This window comes from Penicillium maclennaniae (genome assembly GCF_028827695.1).
Source record: "Penicillium maclennaniae strain IBT 15551 chromosome Unknown utg000005l:1.0-2652337.0:1.0-2654196.0, whole genome shotgun sequence".
Classification (NCBI taxonomy): Eukaryota; Fungi; Ascomycota; class Eurotiomycetes; order Eurotiales; family Aspergillaceae; genus Penicillium; species Penicillium maclennaniae.
Genome location: NW_026623217.1, coordinates 610,527 through 633,016, shown reverse-complemented (window position 1 = coordinate 633,016; position 22,490 = coordinate 610,527). Strand labels below are relative to the sequence as shown.

The 22,490-nt window shown below is 51.1% G+C and overlaps 8 protein-coding genes across 8 annotated transcripts; 6 read left to right on the top strand and 2 right to left on the bottom strand.

Moving 5' to 3' along the window:
- Positions 1 to 307: 307 nt before the first annotated feature.
- On the top strand, positions 308 to 2,040 carry N7477_005460 (uridine kinase family protein; the record flags this gene model as incomplete). The annotated part of the gene is made up of 8 exons (XM_056967123.1): positions 308 to 478; positions 535 to 662; positions 722 to 866; positions 922 to 964; positions 1,020 to 1,133; positions 1,186 to 1,227; positions 1,275 to 1,506; positions 1,557 to 2,040. 8 exons carry the CDS (start codon positions 308 to 310, stop codon positions 2,038 to 2,040), a joined length of 1,359 nt encoding a protein of 452 aa, XP_056821877.1.
- A 373-nt stretch (positions 2,041 to 2,413) lies between these two features.
- Positions 2,414 to 4,658, top strand: N7477_005459 (pre-rRNA-processing protein ESF1; the record flags this gene model as incomplete). Its single annotated transcript, XM_056967122.1, has 2 exons — positions 2,414 to 2,483; positions 2,557 to 4,658. 2 exons carry the CDS (start codon positions 2,414 to 2,416, stop codon positions 4,656 to 4,658), a joined length of 2,172 nt encoding a protein of 723 aa, XP_056821876.1.
- Positions 4,659 to 5,212: 554 nt separating this feature from the next.
- N7477_005458 (uncharacterized protein) lies at positions 5,213 to 8,826 on the top strand (the record flags this gene model as incomplete). The annotated part of the gene is made up of 2 exons (XM_056967121.1): positions 5,213 to 6,356; positions 6,392 to 8,826. The coding sequence occupies 2 exons, from the start codon at positions 5,213 to 5,215 to the stop codon at positions 8,824 to 8,826; spliced, it is 3,579 nt and encodes a 1,192-aa protein (XP_056821875.1).
- A 275-nt stretch (positions 8,827 to 9,101) lies between these two features.
- On the bottom strand, positions 9,102 to 11,587 carry N7477_005457 (putative sugar hydrolase; the record flags this gene model as incomplete). The annotated part of the gene is made up of 6 exons (XM_056967120.1): positions 9,102 to 9,968; positions 9,994 to 10,233; positions 10,287 to 11,225; positions 11,282 to 11,337; positions 11,390 to 11,504; positions 11,555 to 11,587. 6 exons carry the CDS (start codon positions 11,585 to 11,587, stop codon positions 9,102 to 9,104), a joined length of 2,250 nt encoding a protein of 749 aa, XP_056821874.1.
- A 781-nt stretch (positions 11,588 to 12,368) lies between these two features.
- N7477_005456 (alpha/beta hydrolase) lies at positions 12,369 to 13,310 on the top strand (the record flags this gene model as incomplete). The annotated part of the gene is made up of 1 exon (XM_056967119.1): positions 12,369 to 13,310. The coding sequence occupies one exon, from the start codon at positions 12,369 to 12,371 to the stop codon at positions 13,308 to 13,310; it is 942 nt and encodes a 313-aa protein (XP_056821873.1).
- A 473-nt stretch (positions 13,311 to 13,783) lies between these two features.
- Positions 13,784 to 14,002, top strand: N7477_005455 (cold-shock protein; the record flags this gene model as incomplete). Its single annotated transcript, XM_056967118.1, has 1 exon — positions 13,784 to 14,002. One exon carries the CDS (start codon positions 13,784 to 13,786, stop codon positions 14,000 to 14,002), a length of 219 nt encoding a protein of 72 aa, XP_056821872.1.
- A 578-nt stretch (positions 14,003 to 14,580) lies between these two features.
- Positions 14,581 to 14,760, top strand: N7477_005454 (uncharacterized protein; the record flags this gene model as incomplete). The annotated part of the gene is made up of 1 exon (XM_056967117.1): positions 14,581 to 14,760. The coding sequence occupies one exon, from the start codon at positions 14,581 to 14,583 to the stop codon at positions 14,758 to 14,760; it is 180 nt and encodes a 59-aa protein (XP_056821871.1).
- Positions 14,761 to 14,899: 139 nt separating this feature from the next.
- On the bottom strand, positions 14,900 to 20,659 carry iml1 (GTPase-activating protein IML1; the record flags this gene model as incomplete). The annotated part of the gene is made up of 4 exons (XM_056967116.1): positions 14,900 to 14,933; positions 14,997 to 15,049; positions 15,289 to 15,846; positions 15,905 to 20,659. 4 exons carry the CDS (start codon positions 20,657 to 20,659, stop codon positions 14,900 to 14,902), a joined length of 5,400 nt encoding a protein of 1,799 aa, XP_056821870.1.
- Positions 20,660 to 22,490: the final 1,831 nt, after the last annotated feature.

Genomic DNA, 22,490 nt, shown 5'->3' with positions numbered 1-22,490 from the left:
GCAGCCATGGTAGAAAAGCCACTAGCCGTAAAACTGAAGGGCGACTCGGAAGTCAACAGCCATGGGAAAAGGCAGGGACGTGGAGGAGAGGAAAGCCCTGAAGTAGAGGAGGGAAGAAGAGCAAAGCTTCCGGGAAGAAAAGCTTTATGACTTAAGCGATTATGTCAGCCGCAAGCGAACCGGCCACGCGCTAAGCCTGAATCGGTCGTCTGAGATGCGATAACACGATAAACGATAAACGAAGTACCGCTTTGCCTTCTTCTGCCTTCTCTCTGGTCCTCGATGGTGTGAGACGAACAACGTGGACATGGAGTCGATTTCTCCTTTTTACGCTCTCTCCACGGAGGTCAAGTACTCTCCACCATGGCAGGACCTGAGCATTATCGGAATCGCTGGCAGTTCCGGGTCTGGAAAGACCTCTGTGGCCATGGAGATCGTCAAGTCGTTGAACCTACCTTGGGTCGTCATTCTCGTCATGGTATGATGCGAATTACCTCCAGACATGGTGTCAGGTTCTAACATGTTGGCGGGCAGGACTCATTCTATAAGACTCTGACTCCCGAGGAGCATCGTATGGCGCATGCAAATGAATATGACTTCGACTGCCCGGATTCCATTGATTTTGATCTTCTGGTCAATACCCTCAAAGATCTGAAGCAAGGGTAGTTTTCCAATCATCGCGCTGTGCCTTGTAATTGATCTGACCGGACTTGGCTACAAGGAAGAAAGCCCATATTCCAGTTTACTCGTTCGCCGATCACCAGCGTCAACCCCAGACGACTACGCTATACTCGCCCCGTGTACTGATCTTGGAGGGTATCCTTGCACTTCATGACCCTAGAATTAATGAAATGCTCGATGTCAAGGTAAAGACACTTCCACTGGCCTGCAGCCTTTGAATAGCACTAATGAACCGTCCAGATCTTTGTTGAAGCCGATATGGATGTCTGCCTAGGCCGCAGAGGTGCGTGATTCTTATTGTTTCGTCCACGTTGCCTTTTCTGACGCCGCATGTTAAGTTCTTCGCGATGTCCGTGAGCGAGGCCGAGACGTTGATGGTATCATCAAACAGTGGTTTAAGTTTGTTAAGCCGTCGTGCACTAAATATGTGGAACCTCAGCGAGGCATCTCTGGTCAGTTCCGAATTTCTGACATTTGCGATTCACAATCTAATGGCTGTATTAGACATTATCATCCCTCGTGGCATTGAGAACACAACAGCCATCGGTAAATACCTTTAACGACTTTTGCTCTGCCTCTACTGACAAATTCAGATATGGTGGTCAAGCACGTCCAGCGTAAGCTCCAAGAAAAATCTGAAAAGCACACTGAAGCTCTCCGAAATCTTGGTTTGATCGCAGCCAAAGTGGACCTGCCCGAAAATGTGCATGTCCTACCCGCGACACCTCAGTTCCAAGGAATGAACACCATCTTGCAGAGCCCCGAAACTGAAGAGGTGGACTTTGTCTTTTACTTTGATAGACTGGCCTCTATTTTAATCAAAAAGTATGGTATCAACTCCCCGTTGGTTCTGTTTCCAGGCTTACATTTCCCAGGGCCTTGGACATGACGCCATATACCTCGACCAACATAAAGACACCCCAAGGACACAAATATATGGGTCTCAAGCCCGAGGGAACCGTTTCGGCTGTTGCTATTCTGCGTGGGGGTTCGTGCTTGGAGACGGCACTCAAGCGAACCATACCCGATTGCATCACTGGCCGAGTCCTAATCCAGACGGACGAGAACAGCTCCGAACCGGAGCTGCACTACCTGAAGCTACCACAAGGGATCGAGGCACACTCTACGGTTATGCTTCTCGATGTCCAGATGTCCAGCGGAGGAGCTGCATTGATGGCTGTGCGCGTCTTGATTGACCACGGCGTGCAAGAAGAGAGAATTGTTTTCGTAACCTGCGCCGCAGGAGAGACGGGCCTCAAGCGATTGACTGCCGTCTTCCCCAAGATCAATGTTGTTGTCGGGCGCATTGAGGCGGACCTCGAGCCTCGTTGGATGGAGAAGCGATACTTTGGGTGCTAATGTGCATTCCGTAGCTTGATATACTCTCACGTACATAACGCATTTATCTGCATGGTTTTGCTGCGAATACACGCCGAAGATGAACATACGAAAAATTTATCCTCTTCTCTCACATATATCATCCAGCTCATAGTCATACGGAATATGCCCATTGACGAAGCTCCCAGCTCCGTAGGCGGGTAATTACCTTTTTGGGAAGCTGGCACGTGCCATGTTACCGCCTCATAACGTCGGCAGAAAAAAAGAAATTTGTCCGTGGTCGAGGCCAAGCGCCGTGTTCTATTCATTTCACGATCGGTTTTTGACCTCTAAATTCCGACTTTGTGCTCTCTGGTCCCCTTTGAATCTGAAATTTTGGTGTCCGGAGACCACGATGGCAGGTCAGGACAAGAAAAAGTCCAGGAAGGCCGGCGGAGCCAGAGGCGAAGCCGCGCCGGTGATCAGTGAGTACAGAGAATTGCTTGACATTCAGTCGTGGTGGGAGGTTTCCTGATTACTGACTGTCGCGTCCATCAGCCGATCCCCGTTTTGCCAATATTCAGAGTGACCCGCGCTATCGCCTTCCCAGCAAGCGCCAGACCCACGTCAAGCTCGACAAGCGTTTCCAGCATATGCTCGACGACAAGGACTTCTCCCGCAATGCCGCTGTAGACAGATACGGCCGCAAGCTCGCTCGTGATGATACCAAGAAGCAGCTCAAGAAGTTCTACCAGATTGATGAGGATGAGGATGAGGAAGCTGAAGACAAAGACAAAGTCAGCATTGCCGACGATGAAGAAATAGAAAAGGAGTTGAAGCGGGTCGAGGGTCGTTCCTTTGATCCAGCCCGTGACGGTGGTTTCTCCGAGTCTTCGTCAGAGGAGGAAAGCTCCAGTGAGGAAGAGGAAGATGAGGTAGCTGAAGAAGAGGAAGAAGAGCTCGAATTCCCAGATAAGCAGCAGGTCGACGTGCCTCTGGGCGAGGTCTCAAACCGGATAGCTGTCGTCAACCTTGATTGGGACAACATCCGTGCTACAGATCTCATGGCCGTCTTTTCTAGCTTCCTTCCTACCGGAGGCCGTGTCATGAAAGTTGCAGTCTACCCCAGTGAGTTTGGAAAGGAGCGTATGGAACGGGAGGAGATTGAAGGTCCCCCGAAAGAGATCTTTGCATCGTCGAAGCAGGATGATGCCGAGGATGAAGATGAGGAGCTTGATTCAGAAGAGGAGGAGGAGCAAATCAAGAAGTCTATGTTGAAGGGCGATTCTGGAGAGGAGTTCAACTCTACAAAACTGCGCAAGTACCAGCTTGAACGCCTGCGCTACTACTACGCTATCCTCACATTCTCCTCAAAGGACGCTGCCAAGCACGTCTACGATCTTGTGGATGGTGCGGAGTATTTGTCTAGCGCCAACTTCTTCGACCTTCGTTTCGTGCCTGACGAGACCGATTTCGATGACGACAAGCCCCGAGACGAATGCACCCGAATTCCCGACGGTTACAAGCCCAACGAGTTTGTGACAGATGCTCTTCAACACAGTAAAGTCAAGTTGACATGGGATGCGGATGATAAGTCGCGCAAGGAGGCCCAGGCTCGGGCTTTCCGTGGCTCGCGGAAAGATATCGACGAGAACGACTTGAAAGCATACCTCGGAAGCGACAGCTCCGACAGCGAGGACGAGGAGGATGGAGGCGTGGAAGTGGTAGATGCTGGCGAGGGTACCACCAGCAATCTTTCGAAGCGAGAGGCCGAGAGACAGCGCATGCGAGCATTGCTTGGCCTAAGTACAGAGCCTACTCGCTCTTCCAAGTCCGCTGGCCCCGTTGGCGAGATGGAAGTCACGTTTACATCTGGACTTGCTGGAGGTCACGGCAAAGATAGCATCTTCGAGAACGAGCCAGAAATTGAAGAGAGCACGGTCGACAAGTACGTGCGAAAGGAGCGCGAGCGCAAAAAGCGCCGTAAAGAGAAGCTCAAGGCCAAGAATGAGGATCCCTCTGCCGAGGGCGAGAATGCTGAGAGTCAAAATGAAACAGCCGCTGCTACCGAGGCGCCACAAGACGCAGAGGCAGATCTGGGCTTTAATGATCCCTTCTTCGCCGAAGATTTCGATGGCAGAGCCACCTCAGCCGCCCGTCGCAAGGAGGAGAAGCGCAAGAAGCGAGAGGAGCGTGCCGCTGAAGAAGCTGCCTCTGCTGCTCAGCGTGCTGAGCTTGAACTCCTGATGGTCGATGACAAGAAGGCTGACATCAAGCACTTCGACATGAACGAGATCGAAAAGGCCGAAAAACAGGCCAAAAAGAAAGGCAAGGGCAAGGGCAAGGGCAAGGGAAAGAACAAGGAGCCTGTTGCTACAGATGACTTCAACGTGAACGTTGCTGATCCCCGTTTCTCCCGACTGTACGAAAGCCACGAGTTTGCCATTGATCCGACCAACCCCCGGTTTAAGGCGACTTCCGGCATGAAGGCCCTGCTCGATGAGGGCCGTAAGCGCCGACGCACCCGTGATGACGGTGAAACCGAGGTCAAACCTGAAACCCGGGATCGCAATAAGAAGCAGAAGAAGGCATCTAAAGAGGCCGGAAGCGAAGATCTCAAGCGGTTGGTGGACAAGGTCAAGCGCCAGTCGAAGGCATGAGCATGAGCATGAGCATGAGCTTGATGGGGTCAGTTCGGTGTAACAAGTACTATGATATGATGCATATAAATTCCCATTTCAACCAGTCAGAAGCCGTAAAGACGTTAATTCAGAAGAGTCAAGTCTAAAGGTCACATCTGAGGCTGAGATCATGTGTCCTCGTGCTGCTGTCTCGTTGTTCTTCTTCACCGCCCTTTCCTCTCTCCACCCTTTACTCATCCCACTCCCCACTGCTCTTCTTCAACATTCTTCTTTTTTGTTCTTCCATTCCTGTGGGGTTGACTCCGCTGAACTTCCAATTGTCGTCTTCATTCCCCACCAAGTGCTGCACATCCCACTTTCCAGCCCCTCGATCACGAATTTGCCCCCTCCAAGCCAAATGATGGTTCCTGTCCGGTGGAATTAAGCAATGGGTAGATGCAGCCTAGTCCTGTCTAGCTGTCTGCTACCCACCTCGAGATCTCAGTCCTTGAATTGATCAATTACTTTTTGCCTACACCTTTGCTACTCCTGAGCACCTCTCCAACAACGGGAACAACCTGAGGTCCCTCACAATGTTGGGTAGACTCTTGAGCACCGCCGCCTCGAGCCTGAACCCGGCAGCATACTCTTCTCGGAACCACGGCACCCCTCTCGAATCCGTGACTGAGGAAGAACACACCTCCGGGCTTCTCTTCCCTGATGCCAGCCTCCTCCGCCGATCCAATGCCCATGCCTACCCACTACAAACAACATTCCACTCCCCGAATGCCTCTACTGCAGGGGCTTATGATGACCGCGGGGGAATGGAACTGGATTCACTGAAGGATTTCCGAGTCATTGTGGCTCAGAATGCCCTAGGAGATCGTGATGCATGTGTTCTGATCGACACCCGTGCGTCTTCAGATTCTCCTGCGACAGGCCTTGGAATTGATTCGCACGGGGAGCAATCGGGCCCGAGACATGCTCGTGCCGTATCCAGTCTCTCGCGTGGCACTCGTCGGAATCTCTTGACCCAATCCTCGGTAGTCGAATCCAGTCCCCTCTCTGCAGCTGCCGATGCACGCCGGTCGACACCTGCAAGCCCCGGTGCCTTCTCTCGGGCTCGAGGTCGCAGCTCCACTCTCGCACCATCTGGAACATGGCATGAATCCGGCCAATCCCGGCATGCGTCCGATTCTAATGACACGGGTCTTCTCAATTGTATCTTCGGCAGTAGTGCCTTCAGCTACCGTGGCTCGTCTACCAAGATGCACATTATATCTGCCGATGATGACCCTTCAGCGGTGGTCAGTATGTCCCCCGCTGCCCGCAGCCCACTGGCTCGGGCCTACACTACCGGGAGCTCGGGCCTTATAGGGACAGGTCGAGAATCGGATTCCAAGCCACCATCAAAAGTAACGGTGCTTGTGACTCGCATGTTTAGTGTCAACCTTCCTGAAGGTGCCGAAGCGTCGGCTGAGAGACAAGACTACGCTACTTCTCTCTACCAAGAATCTTTACCCGACATGGGTTTCCCCTTCCCAGATGTGGCTAAACAGCGGAAGAAGATCAAAGAGAAGAAAACTCCGATGTACGCTGTTGCGATTACTATCCAGATTCCATTGCTGGCACGCAATGCCCCTCGACCCGTGTCAAGATTCAGTACACTGGGCCCAGACGCTCCTAGAGCAGGGCTATCTAGCTCGCTGGACTCGGACTACCGATGGTCCGGGCACTGTTCGATGATAGCCTATCGTCGGCATCCCCTCCAGCGAGTCTAGACGAGCGGCTGGACCTATTGGTTGACCACTGGGATGTTATAACCCGAACTCTATCTCACTTGGAAAGACTGGCTCGGAATGAGATTCTTTTCCTCCTCAGAAAGGTGGACTCTTTATCCGGACCCCACCCGAAGCCCGCCAAGCCGCCCAACATGCAGCGAACAAATCAGACCATTGTGCACCTCCCCGCCAACATCTTGTCTGTGAACTCTAAACTGAAGGAAGAAGCGCTTCGCAGCACCCGCAGAATTAGCTTGGCTCTTCAGACTCCATATGTCGTGACTGGACAGAGTCGGTGGGGCGTATGGCGGGAGGAAGGACGATCGATTGTTCGTGGCCTCGGAGATAAAGAGCAGAATTTCTTTTTTCTCGTGTTGCTGACGGCATTTCTGGGTAACCATACCGAGTGGTTGAATGCTCTGGGTCCAGAGTGGTACCGTCGTCGACATAATCAACAGCAAAAGGCCCAGCAAGACTCAGATCCTATTCTGACCCACAGGACTGTTGTTGTCTGTCCTGATAAGATGACCGCTCGTAGGTTGATTTTCTTGCTTTCTGCATTCCTTCCTTCCAAACAGCGTCTGGAGCCTCTTCCCTCCCCGCTTAGGCCTGGTACGTCGGCTTCGTTGCGGGCTATCTCTCAGAGCCCTCCAGCTGTGCCTGTCCTCCGACAGGAATCCCTTCGAAGAGCAATTGAACGGCGGTCGCGTGCCCAAAGAATGAATACTGGGGAATATGAACATCACCGTCGCTCAATGAGTCTTTCGTCCCAGGACGCGGCTCAACGGTCATTCGAGGGCACCGATAACCCCGTTACGTCTCAGCCAATCTCCGCTCGCCGGGGATCGGATGCTCGCTCTATTAGAACGCTTGGACCGGCAATTCAAACCAAAGACCTGCGCGCTCAGAACACGAGTGGTGCCACCACTTCGATGACGACTCAAAGTAGCACAGTCCCCGTCCCCCATTTCACATCGCAGCAGTCTAGTTCTGACCAGGGAGGCTCGGAGCGCAATGCGATCAATGCTAATGAAAGCCTGGCATCTGAGACCTTGCTGAAGAGTTTGCAGAGAAGTGAAAGTTCAGTGTTGAGTTCGAATGGCAGTGTTCCATCTGCGGGAGGCCGGTGGGGTGGCCTTTTCTCCGGTCTTTGGAGTTCGAGACAGGATTCATCCACTGATAGCAGTGATATGTGTTCCGCGTCTGCTGCAGCCCGCAAGCGGTCTGTGTCTACCATGGCTGGCCCGCCCACACGTGGTGCACCTACCCTAAGTCAGATGGTCAGAGAAGTCACCGAGGATGAAGCAGAACATTGCATGGAGACCACACCCAGTGGTAATATTTCAATCCCAACGGCATCTGCGGCACCTCACAGTTCCGAGGATGACTCAGCTGAGCCATCATCGCTTACGAGTCAAGTCCGTGAATCTCCTCTCAAGCTGTCTGTTCGGGAAGAAGAAGGTGTGGTGGATGTTGACATTCCACTTCCTGGTTTTCTCTCACTTTCTTCCTCAGGAGAGTCAACCATTGCTTCGCCCAGAAAGACCCGAACGTCAGTGACCAGTGTAGATGCAGTCGCATCGACGCACAGTAGTGGTTCTGGCTTCCATGGTGCGATGAAAGACCATGATGGCCCCAGCACACACGTAGCTGGTTGGCTGAAACTCTTCCATGAAGATTTTTCCGTGCAAGCAGTTCGACCCTACGCTGCCCTTGAAGCGGATATCAAACGCGCGATGCGAGCAGAGCCTTCCCCTTACATTCCCGCTACACCTGACGCGGAAGGGTCTGAGAAATGGGTGGATGTTGCGACGACATTAATCGCAGATACTCGCAGTTCATCTGTCAAGCGTCTTCGGTTGAGACGTAAGATTGTTGTGGGTCACCATGGGTTTGGAGCGAATCACACTCCCCCTTCGCCAGCCAGTGCCCTTAATTCCAGCCATACGCGGTCTACCTCCCAGTTTTCAGGCTTCTTTGGGTCAGGAAAGCTTCCTGATGGGACCACTGACGGTCATGATTCGAATTTTGTAGAAGAGCGGTTCATCGAGGAGCCGGTCATGGACCTTGATGGGATCCTAGTCGATGCGGTTGAGCGAGTCCTCGGTCAGAGTGGCTATTCGTCTCTTGCACATTCGCGTGCTCCCTCTCCCACCCGTGCGCGTCGTGGGGAAGATAAGGGCCAAACTACGCCCCGTGGCGAAGAAATGCCCACAGTTGAGGTTCCTCGCGGTGAGTGCCGCAAAATGGTACTTGGTGCCTTGGAAGAGGTTGTCCGCCTCGTCACCGCAGAACATTGCCGCGATGATGTTGACAGCGAGCTTGGTGTCGCTGACCGAGAGCGGAGGAGAGCTATGGCCGGCGCTGACAACACTCTGCGTGAAGGCATCCGGAAATGGCTTCTCGATGTTGAAGAAGCTTGGTGACCCATTCATTCGATGCATACAACATGATCCAAGCTTCATTTTTATTCGACTGTTCATTCGATCTTTTAATATGTCACCATTTAGCTGCTCGGGGCAAACGGGGTTGGCTCTCCTAACATGTACTTTTTTTTCTTCTCTGCATTAGTGCAGTGCCTTTTTTTTTTTATTATTATTATGATACCCAATCTTTGTTCAAGTCGCATCTCTGATAGCGCTCACATCTTACATCAATTTGATAGACTTCACAATGGCCTTTGATTTTTCTAAAACTTCCATCACCCAATAGAGACGATCTCGACTGAATGATCCTCGCAATGCACTTTCCCATTTGTAAGGGAGACCTTCAGCGTCTTGAGCACCTCGTTCGTCTGACCTGGATTCACAATTTCCACCGTAGTTTCCCCACGTAAAGTGCCATTGACCAGCAACTGAATGCCCGAAAGCGCATCACCTTCCGGCACCTTCAACTTGGGATTGACCACCGTCACCGAAGCAGGCCGAATCAAGAGCGGCAAAGTATCAAACCCATGAGTCTCCGTATACCACTGGCCAGACTCATAAGTCTTGCTATGATCGAACCATGAAACCCACTTCCCAGCCCCATCACCCTCAGACCTCGGCACATAGAAAGTGACCTCCTCGTTATCAAATACAGGAGCAACCAACAGATTCGACCCAAACATATACTGCGTATCTATCGCATAAGTATTCAGATCCTCCGGAAACTCCAAAAACATCGCTCTCATCAAGGGCGTTCCATCTCTGTGCCCCCTCCACGCCTCTTGCAGGATATACGGCGTCAGCAGGATCTTACGTCGAACACAATCTCGCAAAACAGCCGAACAATCCTCGCCATAGATCCACGGCACCCGGAACGAGGACGATCCGTGCAGACGCGAATGTGTCGATAGCAGTCCGAATTGCACCCAACGTTTATACAACGCCGGTGGCGGCGTTCCCTCGAATCCACCAATATCGGAGGCCCAGAAGATGTATCCGCTAAGACTGAGACTGAGACCGCCGCGAAGGGACTCCGCCATGGCTTCGAAGGTACTTTCGCAGTCGCCGCCCCAGTGGACTGGGTATTTCTGTCCCCCCTGGTGCTGTACTGCGCGCGAAGAGAAGCCCTTGAGCTGGGCCAACTTTTTCGCTGAGCGTGTTGTAAACGATGCGGTTGTACAGAAGGGCGTAGTAGTTGTGCATTCGCGCCGGAGAGGAGTTGTCATGGTATTTGATTCCCTTGACTGGGATCCGCTCTGCAAAGTCCGTTTTGAAGCTGTCGACGCCCATCTCCATCAGTCGTTTCAAATGACTGCTGTACCAGCCACAAGCTGCTGGGTTGGTAAAATCGACAACGGCCATTCCAGCCTGCCAAAGATCCCATTGCCAGACCGAGCCATCGACACGCTATGGGTTATCAGTATCATCCCTAGAATCTCGAGCCCAGAATAGAAACATACCTTGATAAAGAAGCCTTTCGTTTTCCCTTCCTCAAAAAGAGGCGAAGCCTGTCCCACGTAAGGATTAATCCACACGCTAGTTCTCAACCCCCTCTCCTTCAATCTAGCCAAATAGCCCCCGGCATCTGGAAACATCTCCTCATCAAACTCGAAATCGCACCACTGGTAACTCTTCATCCAGAAACAATCAAAGTGGAAAACTCCGAGTGGAATCCCCCTTTCTTCGAATCCATCCAAAAAGCCACTCACAGTCCGCTCATCATAATTCGTCGTAAAACTCGTAGTCAACCACAAATTATAACTCCATGCCGGCACTAGCCCCGGTTGTCCCGTAAGTGCCGTGTACCGTCGAAGAACATCCTTCGGCGTAGGCCCATAAATCACAAAATACTCAATCTCCTCGCCCGGAACCGAAATATTCACTCTTGTTGTCCGCTCGGATTGAACTTCCAAGCTCACTTTTCCCGGATGGTTGACGAAGACGCCATAGCCTCTGGAGGACATGTAGAAGGGTATATTCTTGTACGCGAGTTCGGAACTGGTACCACCATCTTCATTCCAGATGTCTACTGTTTGGCCATTCTTGACGAGAGGTCCGAAGCGTTCGCCGAGACCGTAGATCTTTTCGTTCACGCCGAGGTCGAGCTCGCTAAGCATGTAGCCTTGTTTTGTGGCGTACATGCCATCTTCATGAGTGTAGCTTGGACTGCGTTGGTCGGCGACGTAGCCAATTGAGCGCCATGAGTGACCGGTTAATCTTTTCTGAGATGAGTCCTGGAAGGTGAAAGCTAGCTCGTTGGGGCTGGTGGTTATGGCTAGATCGAGGGGACCGCTAGTATAGGTAAGTATGTTACTTTCTTTGTCGTGGACGGCAGAGGCATGTCCCATGCTAGAGCTTATATCGTAATGCGGACCGTTGTCAATTTCCCCGGCCCTGGGCTGTGTCAGCAATGTATGCGTAGACTGTATATCACGGGGACAGGCTACCAATGCACGAGCTTCACACCAATGATCCCTTCTGAAGGGGAAGTCACTTTCGCAGAAATCGTAGCTATTCTCCATCAGCCAGTTGCTATGTCTCGAGGTGCGCTATCAGAACACACGCGAGTTCAAAGTGTCACCCCGATGCCGCTGCACCTTGTTTAGCAGCAGATCTACCGTCTCCTGCTCAATGCGAAGACGCTCGACATTGCTCATCCATTCAATGCAAACACCCTCCTATTGGAAATGTTAGAGTGCGGAGTATGTTTTCCAATCGATTGACTAACCTTCAGATGCCACATTCCATCCGTGAACCTCATCTTGTTTCAGTTCGGTAGTAGAGCGACCGTACACAGCAACTGTCGAAAGCAATAGCGCATTAGAACCAGTAAAGATGAGTTGGAAGCTGAGGGGAAAAAACAGAGCTTGGAATAAGCTATCTGAAATATTCCCCTCAATCTACCCGGATTTCCCAAATCGGACACGGAGTGTTCTCCGTGTCTCCGCATAATGTATGCTTCCTGTGAGTGACCCATCGCTTGGACTGACAAATGCTTATTGGTGCATTTATTAATCCGCGAACCACCTTCGAATTAAGAAACGATCTACATGAAGCTACATGCAAACCCTAGAATGTAGGCAAGAGGGATGGGGAGGGGCAGAAGATCGGTCATGCCAAAATACTGAATTAAAGATCCAAAACCTATACTTCATTCTGAATTCAAATTTGCTAATCATATCTCAGATAGCCTGGTAGAAAGACTTGGATTAGGCTGTCTGCATAATACCTGCTACGGGGATTAACCCAAGCCTAAGGCCTGAACATTCGTCTTTGTTCACAGGTTCAAATTTGCAAATCTGGCTTTAGACCATAACATATTTCTCTCTTTCTATTTCCGCCTTTGAACTCCATTTTCTGACAGGAGAACCTCAGTCAACCCCAGCTCCGTTGAGAGTATCCAAGATCATGTCCTACAATCCACGGTTGCCGCTAACCCCGATTGAGCGACGGCTCCGGTGCAAAGGCATCGGATCCGATGGCGAAGATATTAGAAAGTCCCTCAAGTCGCCATTGAATGTCTGAAACCCATTGATACCCAAATGTCCGATCTTCCAACTCTCGTCTTCATACCTGGCTCCTGGCATAGACCTGCATGCTACGACCCGGTCATCAAACTCCTCCAACCAAAGTTCAAATGCATCGCAGTCTCCCTCCCTTCAACGGCAGGAGACCCAGCCGCAACTTTCAAAGATGATCTCGACGCTGCACAATCCGTGTTATCCCGCGAGACGGCTACCGGCCGTGATGTGGTAGTCATCGCGCATTCATACGGTGGCATGGTCGGCAATAGCGCCGTCAAGGGATTCACTCGCGGCACCCAGGACGAAGCTCAACCCGCAAAGGGATACGTGATCGGCATTATTCTCATAGCTTCTGGCTTCACCCTCAGTGGAATGGCTTTTATGGATCCATTCTTCGGGCATCCACCTCCTACGTGGCGCGTGAATAACGAGACCGGGTTTGCGGAGTTGGTTACTCCACCTCGCCAGCTCTTTTATCATGATTTGCCTGAGAATGAGGCGGAGTATTGGGTTTCTCAACTTACAACTCAAAGTCTCAAAGCTTTGTTCGAGGGTGCGGAGTATACATATGCTGGCTGGCAGGATGTGCCTTCTTGGTATATCGGTACCACTGAAGATCAGGGGTTGCCGGTATTAGCGCAGCGAATGACCGTTGGCCTGGCCAGGGAACTGGGCGGGAAGGTGGAGCATCGAGAGCTGCAGACTAGTCATTCCCCGTTTTTGAGTCAACCGAAGGCGACTGTGAAGATCATAATGGAGGCTGTGGAGGCTTTTATGGAGAAATCGATTGATAGGTCTCCAATTGCAAGGGTTGACTTGATAGCATTGCCAGAAGCTAGACTCTTCCAACCTTTGACCTGGTTTAGATTTGGATTACCGTTAGCATTCGGTCATGTGCTAGGAAGGGCCTATCTCTTCTACTTCTGGGGAAGGAGACTATGGAGGTCCGGGGTGCGTTGATTTATTTAGAATGTACAATTTAATACTTGTGGAGAATATGCATAAAACAAGCTTGGAACAATCTACAAATCACACTGTGGTCCCTGTTGGACCGTGCACTTATCAATCACATACTTGGTTCTCCATCTTCCTCGTCGCCATCATGCCCCTAGACGTCCAATTCTCCGGGAAGGGCTATCACAGAGAGGAGGGCAATTTCCGAAAAATTTTAATCCTGATCAAATAAAATCATGACATCAAAGTGGATATAATGAAAATTACGCGAGGGGTTTGGGCCCTACGAATTCTTAGCCGTGTCTATATTTACTGCGGGGGCAATATTCTCCAAATCACTTTCCTACCCCACGCCTGAAAGTCCAAAGCATCAACCTTATGCCCTTTCAAACACTTACCAATTCAAATTTGTAAGGACTCCACAGTCTCAAGTTGAAGCTCATCCACTGACTAAACGCCTGAACATTAGCATTTCTACAATGTCTGACGCCGAGCGTATTCAGGGTATCTGCAAGTGGTTCAACGAGGAGAAGGGTTATGGCTTCATCAGCGCCGAGGGTGCTAGCCAGGACTACTTCGTCCACTTCCGCGCCATCGAGGGTTCGGGTTACCGCACCCTGAAGGAAGGCCAGAAGGTCACCTTCGAGGTTGGCCAGGGCCAGAAGGGTCCTCAGGCCGAGGCTGTCCGGGCCGAGTAGGAGTAAATGACTTCAAGATGAGAGATCGAAAGTGCAACCCTTAGGATTTTTGATGAGCGAATTGTGGCTCGATTATTTTTTTTCTAAAAAAAGTAGATAGTACACCCGTGCTCATAGCAATAGGAGTACAGACACGACGAATTCATCATTCTTTTTTTCTTAAAGACTCTCAAGGGCACACCAAGAAGCTCTGCAAGTACCTTTACATGACTGTCTTATTTCATGAACAAGAATCTCCCAATTCTCTCTATCTTTCATTGAAGATGTGAAATGCACCCTGATGATGTCTGCCGACTTGTCATATCGTTCTTAACCCTTGATCTACCCTGCATTGCAGTGCAGTGCAGTGCAGTGCACCTCTTCCAAGTTTGCCTGATGCGCTCACTATCCATTCGGTGATCGATCTGGGTATCTTCTGAGAGTAATCGCAGATGGCATTGATAACGTTTCCAATTCGTTTTGTTCCTATCACTAACATACTTTCTGTCCCATTTCTCATTCATTTTGCTGTAATAACATGCCGAAGACCAATATCATCAACCACTTCGCAGGCCCACGCGCCCTCGACCACAAACAAAATGACCGACGAAAAAGCCATCAAGGAAAATAACTTCTCCGGAGTAGATCCCGCACACTCAATAGTAAACTTCGGAAAGGACGAGAGAGCTGATTGTGAAGACGTCGGAGCGCCCGCAAATCTTGCTACCATGTTTAAAGAATCGCGCGCTATCGATGTGGCTTGCCGTCACTCGCTCTAATTTGCCTTACCAGCAACGCTGACGCAGGAACCCGTCTCCACCAACCAAACTTGAAGTGGATAGTGTTGAAAACGCTAAGTAGAATTTTGCAATTTTTCACGGATTACAGTAACAAGGTATGTTAGAGATTGTAAATGGCTTAAGGAGGGTACTCGTACTTGTGACGGCGTGATCTAGACATTTAACCCATGGTCAATACATTACAAGTGACATGGACAGGCGCACATCTATATTACCCTGAATTGGTAAATTCGACACTGATATCGTGGATTTTAACATTGATCTCATACTATTAAGTGAAAAACAAGTCTGTGTACACAGCGCAGGGTATTTTCAATCGCAATATTAACCCAATTAAATCAGAGGTCGCAATCCCCCACTCCTAGGACTCCTTGGACTCCCAATAAGACTATCACCCCTGGCCCTGGCTCTCGCTATCTCCGGTGACCTCAATCCTTCCCTCAGATCCCGGGTTTCACGCGTGATCCTAGACGGCAAGCCCGGTGGCGGCGAAATATGGTGACTGACCACGCTGGCGGGAAGTTCCAGGGATGGGATGGAAATGTCGAGATGCGTGGCGGGCTCAGTCTTTGTAGACGCTGTACGGGCGTGGTTCTCGCTGTAGAATTGCTCAAGTTGAGCCGCGTCGTTACAGAAGTCCACTAACCCGGTGAGAATGTGTCCTGGGGCTCGGTAGAGATTTACGGAGTCGATGTTTGTGGGCCCGGTGGTCGGGCCTGGAGGTAGCGGACTGCCAATGTCGTGGAGGGGGCGAGTGAGAGGGGAGAGACGAGGAGATATTCTATCCAGTGCGTCGTGTGTTGTTGCACGACCGCGGTACTCACGGTTGTGATCGTAGCGGCCTGCGTCGCGGCTTGCGACACTGCGGGTGCTGACGAGACGATTTGCGAGCAAGAGGAAGTCGCCTTCGTCGGTAATCTGGGCCAGGATGCTACCAGTGCGGTGGATGAATTGGGGGTATTTGTAGTCTGGTTTGCCCCAGGAGAAGGATACTTCGACGTCCGCTGGGAAGGAGTTGGCTGCTTCAAAGTCCAGAACGAAATCGAACTTTCGGAGGAGGCTCTTCTGGTAGTAAAGTGTGTCTGGGGGGGCCGGGTTGAGCGAACGAGGCGTTGTTGAATACCGTGTGGACGGGTCCTTTGGGTGGCGGGATCTTGAGTTTGATTCTGTAAGGTTTGCGGAATGGTTGGGTTTTGTCGATGGCGGAGGCTTCGGCGATTGGGACCTGGACTAGCTTGAGGCCAAATTTCTCTGCCGTTGACGCCCATGAGAGGACGGTGTCTTCGATCAGTTTGGGAGTTGTGTTCATCCAGCTTAATTCAATGTGGAAACAATTCGCTGGGTTGTGCAGCCTATCATAATGGAGATCAATGATTTCAGGCCGGTTTGACCGCTTCCTGTTGTCCACGTCGTACTTGAGAGATTTTGATAGCATAATAGCGACTTTGTTCTTGGTCTTGGACGGAGTGGTCGGCGTTGGTGGCACACGCTCATCGTTACTATCGGAACGAGTATGGGAACTCAGAGGGGAATCCTTCAAATTCCCGCTTCCAGGTGCTGGAGTCGAAGGCATAGACTTGTCTGCTCGGAGCTGTGGGAACCAGCCGCCGCGAGATTCCGGGCGAGTGGTACGGTAATCAGTACAGATCTGATAGAAGTAGTTACCGTCACGGAAATTGTGTCTTTTTTCGACGTGCTGGAACAGATCATGCTTCATCAGCTCATTGCCAAAATCAACAGCCTCATCCCGAGTATCAATATCTCGGAAGTTTTGCAGAAGCCATGTTGTGAACTCAAAGCCAATGAAACAGTTGTAATGCAGTCTCCAATGCCAACGACGATCCATCATCCGTACACCCTTGTCTCCCTGAATCAGTTGCGCAAGAGAGGTCAAGTTGACACTGGACCTCTCAAGAAGCTCGGACTCGGGCAGCAATTGAGCAGGCGGATTGTCAAGCCTCGGGTCGGTTAGTAGCACCCGATCGAGTTCAGCCGCGACAACCTCTGATGGATTACGGGTCTGATACATGATATTGAGTGGATTCAGATCTCGCTTCTTCGCAGGGGTATTTGTGGATGAGTTTGAAGTCGCGTTCGTCAAGGTATCGAAGCGCTTCTCCTCAGGAGAAACATATTTGTTACGCTGCCATATGTGAGTCAACTGGCTGATACCCAGCAAATGAATTTCCTCTTCATTGTCTTCATTGTAGGGCTGCAGATGCCGCCGAGAATTGGGATGAAGTTGCAATGGAATCAACACATATCGAACCCGCCAGAAGTGTAGCTGCTGGGCTGGGTTTTGCAGGTAGTCTCTGTGACCAGCCACGTAATTGTCGGCATAGTTCCAGTTGTATTCCTCAGCGGTGGGATCCAACTTAATATCTTTCATCTCGTACTCTGGATTGAGGATTGTCCTCATAGCTGGCTGATATAGAGTCAAGTTGACTCTCTTGGAAGACTCGAGCGCAGCGGTTGTCTGATGTGTGAAACGGGTCACCTCAATTTCTCCTCCGTGTATGCAGATGAGACGGTGAATCGCGTTTCCTTTTGAGAGGAAGACAGTAACACCATCACGCTCGAGCCCGCGGGTATCAAAGACATTCAATGATTCAAGAGCGGGTTGGGATGAGACCTCCGCAACAGTCTTCCCAATGACAATCTGGAATCCATGAGACAATCGAAGGGAGATCATTTCGCGCAGAAGAATTCCACGTGTCTTGGGTGCCTCAAAGCCATCCGCATCGTCATTTGGAAACACACGATATGGTGTTTGCAGGTATTCAGAGGCCAGCTCTCCAGCGGTCGGAAACTCTTCTGTTGTCAACGGTAAAACTGCAGGTGACTTCAGACTCTTCCATTTGACCAGAGCGACATGTGGAGGACGCGGGTATGCATGCTGCCAACGACCAAACCAGCTGGTATTGCGTAATACATCCTTCGGGGTATTACAAGGGTTGACTGATCGAACCCACGGAGAGAGCGCTTTGCTTGCTGAACTTCTGATAGATGTATCGCGGGACCCATGATTGAATGTGATTTCGCTTTTATGGTCATTGGGTCGGCCTGCTCCCTCTTCACGCCCTTCTTCATTGAACGGAGCTTCTGCCTTGGATGTAGGAAGCGAGTTTTGGGCCCCGCCACCATGCTCGCGCTGTTCTGTAATTTCAGGCTTTTTGAAAGGGGCTTTGATTGAGATGGGTTTTGATGGCGTCACCTTGGCATCAGAGGCGCCTCTAGGAGGGGTGGGCGGCCTCGATGGTAGATCAGCGAGAGTCAGTGTGGATGCTGATTCCGAGAGGCTCAGAGAGGTGATGCTTTTCGTGTCAGAGAAGGTACCACCCGAGGGCCGCTGGTTTGACATCGGCATTGCGCTGGCATTTTCAACATGGACACCTGTGCTGGCTTGCGCACGAGGTGCGGTAGCGCTCAGGCCACGCAGCGCAAAACTGATGGTCTTGGAGAACATTCGTGAGCTCTTAGGAGCCGCTGGGGATTTCAATGTGGACTTATTGTTGAGGGCGGTGATAGGAGCCATTGATGCAGGGCTTTGGGAGATGGAAATAGAACCATCAAGTCTGCGTGGACGGAAAGATTGGTTGTGCTCATTTCCACCCGTTTCCTGCTCTCGCAGGCGTAAGATAGATCGCGCGGACATCCGTTCATGTGCACCAGCAGCTTGAACCTCGGGTTCACTAAGTCGTTTATATTTGGGCTTTTGTAAGGGACGGCGCTTCGGTCTTACGGTGAAGATATTATCGTCATACTGGTCCATCCATGATAAGACCGACTTGCATGACTTTGATTGACCGTTTACCTGAAGTTCGCTGTGATCGGTGACATTTTCGAGGAACGGCTCTGGTCGAAGACTGTCGCTGTATTGTGCTTTGAGAGACGAAGACGCGAGTCGAGTTCTGGGCGGACCGCGAACCGCAGAACTAGGCTCAGGCCAGGATCCACGAAGTCGCGAGATGTCGCGTCCTTCGACCAGGTAAGGAATGGAGATGTTCGATTGCTCACTTTCCATGACACCCATCATCTGAATCTCATACATACGAACACGTGGGGTAAAAGCTTTGGATGGCCGGGTCACGGTGAGCGGTATTGGTGCGTTGGGATCGTTCTTTAGAATTCGTCGCGCCTCTCGATACGTCTCGGGGTCCCAGTACGAAATGTCAAGCCAGTGAGGAATACCGTAGCTCCACTCTCTGGATCGAGAACTTCCTCGTTCTCGCATACGGGTAGCGGAGAGGTAAGAGCTAGGAGACAGATAGGACGACCTGCTGACAAGACTTGATATTGAATGGTGCACCTCTGGTGACAAGTTCCCCATGGATGTGTTCGAGCTGCTTGTCATACCACCCAAGTTTCGTTCCACGGGTTCCCGGTACTTGAACAAAGGGACAGAATGAAGGGGCATCGGAGAGAGACAGACCAGGTCAATGGCTATCCCGCGATTTGCCAGTGCTTCTGTAGTGGAGGCGAGGGACTCGTAGGAAACTTCGAAAACGCCGCTGCCGGGGGTAATAACAATGATGGAAGTGCCGGTGTGAACCATGTCTCTGTCAATATGATCATACGCCAGATGGGCAGAAGCCAGGTGGATAGCCTCAAGGATATTACCGCGCAAAGCTGTGCTAGGTCGTCCGGCAATTGTCGCGGTATGAGGTTTTGAAGGAAGCTTGACTCCACTGCCAGCTGCAGCATTGAGATCCTCTGTCTTCAAAATTGAGACATCGCGAAGGAACGTTCGGAAATTCTTCTTCAACTCATCCAGAATCGTGGTCCAGTGACCACTCGCCATGTCATTTACTACCACGCGATAGAAATCCCGTGTTGGAACATTATTCGGGCCCCCGGCATTCTGAGTGCCAGCATTGAGCTTGGCCAGATTTGTGTGAATCGATGCATCGTACTCGACTCGGGTGAAAAGCACGATCGTGATCAAATGCTTTGCATCGGAATTGACCCATCGTTTGAAGAGCTCTGGTAGAAATCCGTTTATAACACGGCTGAACAGGATGTCCCCTGATCCCTCGGAATCAAAATTCCACATTTCCCTTGACATTTGAATGAAGAGGACATATTTGGCCGACTCACTTCGGAATACAGGGATAGTATTCGATGAGAAGTACCCCGACAGAACCTTTTTCTCTCGAATAAAGATATTTTTGATAGTCGCCTTGACACTCCCCATGAAAGTGATTTTCTGCCCCTTGTAAATGATCTTGTTGGCAAGTTCTGTCGTGACAAGCCTCCACATATCGGACCGAACCATGTATTGGTCGCGGAACGCAATATCAACATGTGACGCGGAACATTGCTCTCGGTCAACGATGGACAAATAAACTTGTGTTCTATTTTTGAACCCGAAGATGTTGGCCACACTGTTGGTCACGGAGATCTCCAATCTGGGGTGACGTGTCTTGACATCCTGCGGCAACGGCTTGACCACGAACAAACAACGATTTTGCAACGGCGTCTTGAATTTGGAGGTGCTATCCGATTGTGGCGGCCCATTGGTATCGCCGTGTGAGTCGCGATTCGTCTTAACAGTTGCATCTGATTTCAGCGTGGAGTGGGCCGCATCTCCAGCCGCCCGTACAGGTAGTATCTCCACCACATCGCCAATCTGCACTCCAGTTTCACGAAATGCTGCAGGATTCAGGAGAATCTCATCGCGTGCAAACATCTCATCGTGAACCCACAGTGTACATTGATGTCGGGCTATGCTGGAGGATAACCGGACATGACGTTCATGGGGCGTGGGGCCATGTTCGCGGTGCGATGCGTCCAGAGAGCGAATGGTCGAAAGGGTCTCCAAGCTGGCAGCGCTCACTTGCCTCAGGTGAGACTGCCGCATGGGCCCGCGCAGAGACATGCTTTCAGCCTCCGTACATAGACATAGGGAAGTTGAGAGCTTCTTCAGAGCATTCGCAGTAGGAACGGATCCAGTGCAAGCGATAAGATAAGAATCACGTGCAATATGCAGAGAGCATTATGCCTCAGGCGACCATTCACCTTGACGAGAGGAACCGTTTACCCTATTTGGCATCGCCGGTTTTGCTACGTTCAACGTACATACGACCCATACACCATCGTGCGCGATCTAGAATGGAACTTCAGGAATTTTATTTTAATTTGCATTGTTCAAAGATCTTTCGGGTTGATCAACCTAGAAGAAGAACAAAAAGAAGGGATTCGAAAGATGCCTTCATGCCGCTTTTAAGCGATGGGTAATCTTCGGGGCAGGGAACGGGTGAACATTTCGTAAACTAAGCCTACTCTGCATTTGGCTAGATGCAGCCGCACATGTAGATTCGCCTGCATAGAACCACGGAAAGAGACACAGCTGACGGGCAAGGTTGGAAATCAATCTAACCAGACGGAATTTGTGCAATCGGCGAGGCGTATGTTACTCGCAGAGCGTCCAGAGTGGCCGGGGATGATACCTCGGGGTGATGTGCAGTCTAGAATGACGGGGGCCGAGGCTAGGGTTTAGGAGACTCAGAGTGCGAGTGATAGTGTTAGTTGACGAGAGATCGAGTAGGCATTCTTGGGAACACACCAGTCTCTCGACTATAGCAAGACCATACTGTGGATTTCACCACGGCGAGCTGTTGGCTATGCCCCTGCTAGCGGCCCGCGTTGCCACCAGCGGACGAAGCAAGCGAGACCACACATTCCAATCCATTGTTCCTGCCTCTCGAGACTTGCAAAGTGACCCCGAATTAGCAGAATATAGAGAACCCGGTCCTTGAGGAAACCCTCGGTGTCTACCTAGGTATGTTTCCATATCTGCGGATTGTTAATTCACAGGGGGCTTCCGTGCGCCCCTCAAGACAGGCGGGCGAAGTAACCCGCAGTGAGCTTCCAGCGCTGCCCTCCCCCCCCCCACCACTCCCCCGAAATACTTGAAAACAGCGCGAGAGCCACGGACATCCCTAAATGCCAAGGTGAAAACAAAAGGATTCCTCTTTGGGACTCCAGCAAAGAGACAGTCCTAGCATCTCGGTATGCGAGCAGCCTATGAGCCTCTGAAGGTTAATCGGATTCCTTTTCCGGGCGGCGACCCAACTACATCCCGGAGCCCACTGGGAAACTCACTCTCTTTCCCGTTCTCAATTCGCTCCCTTTGCCGTCTGCTCTGTTGCTTGTCTTCTGCGGGGCATGGTGGACACTTCTTCTTTGCTCCCCTTCGCAAGCTGTCCCAAGTTTGCGCTTTTGTCGCAGGATTCGAGCTCTTTGTATCACCTAAAGCTATGGATTCACCCGGTCGCACTCAACCGAGCTCTTTCCTGTTAAGGGTGACCCATGAGCCTTGTGAGATGTATCGGGGCGAATATCTGGACAAAAGTTTGAGCCATTGAGGCCGACGTGGTTTAAACTCGTGACTTGAGGGCCGGAGAATTTTGCTGAGCCTTTGGTCAAGTTGCAAAGAACGCGCGATCTGATCGACGGCCAAGTTCCTGCGACGCCGACGAATCCCAGCGCCATCATGCCAAATTTTTGCGGATGTTTGCGAATATGGCGCTTGCCAGCTACCTGAGTATGGCTACTCGGGAGGCAATACATGCGGCTTTTGCTCTCCGTCCCACTCTGCCTAGAATATTGGCCAATTATCTCGCCACATCTGTAGGAAGAGGCGAGAGAGTGGCCCAACCCGGCATGATGAAAAACAATTTCGACTTCCATGGTATCCAAAGCGCAGG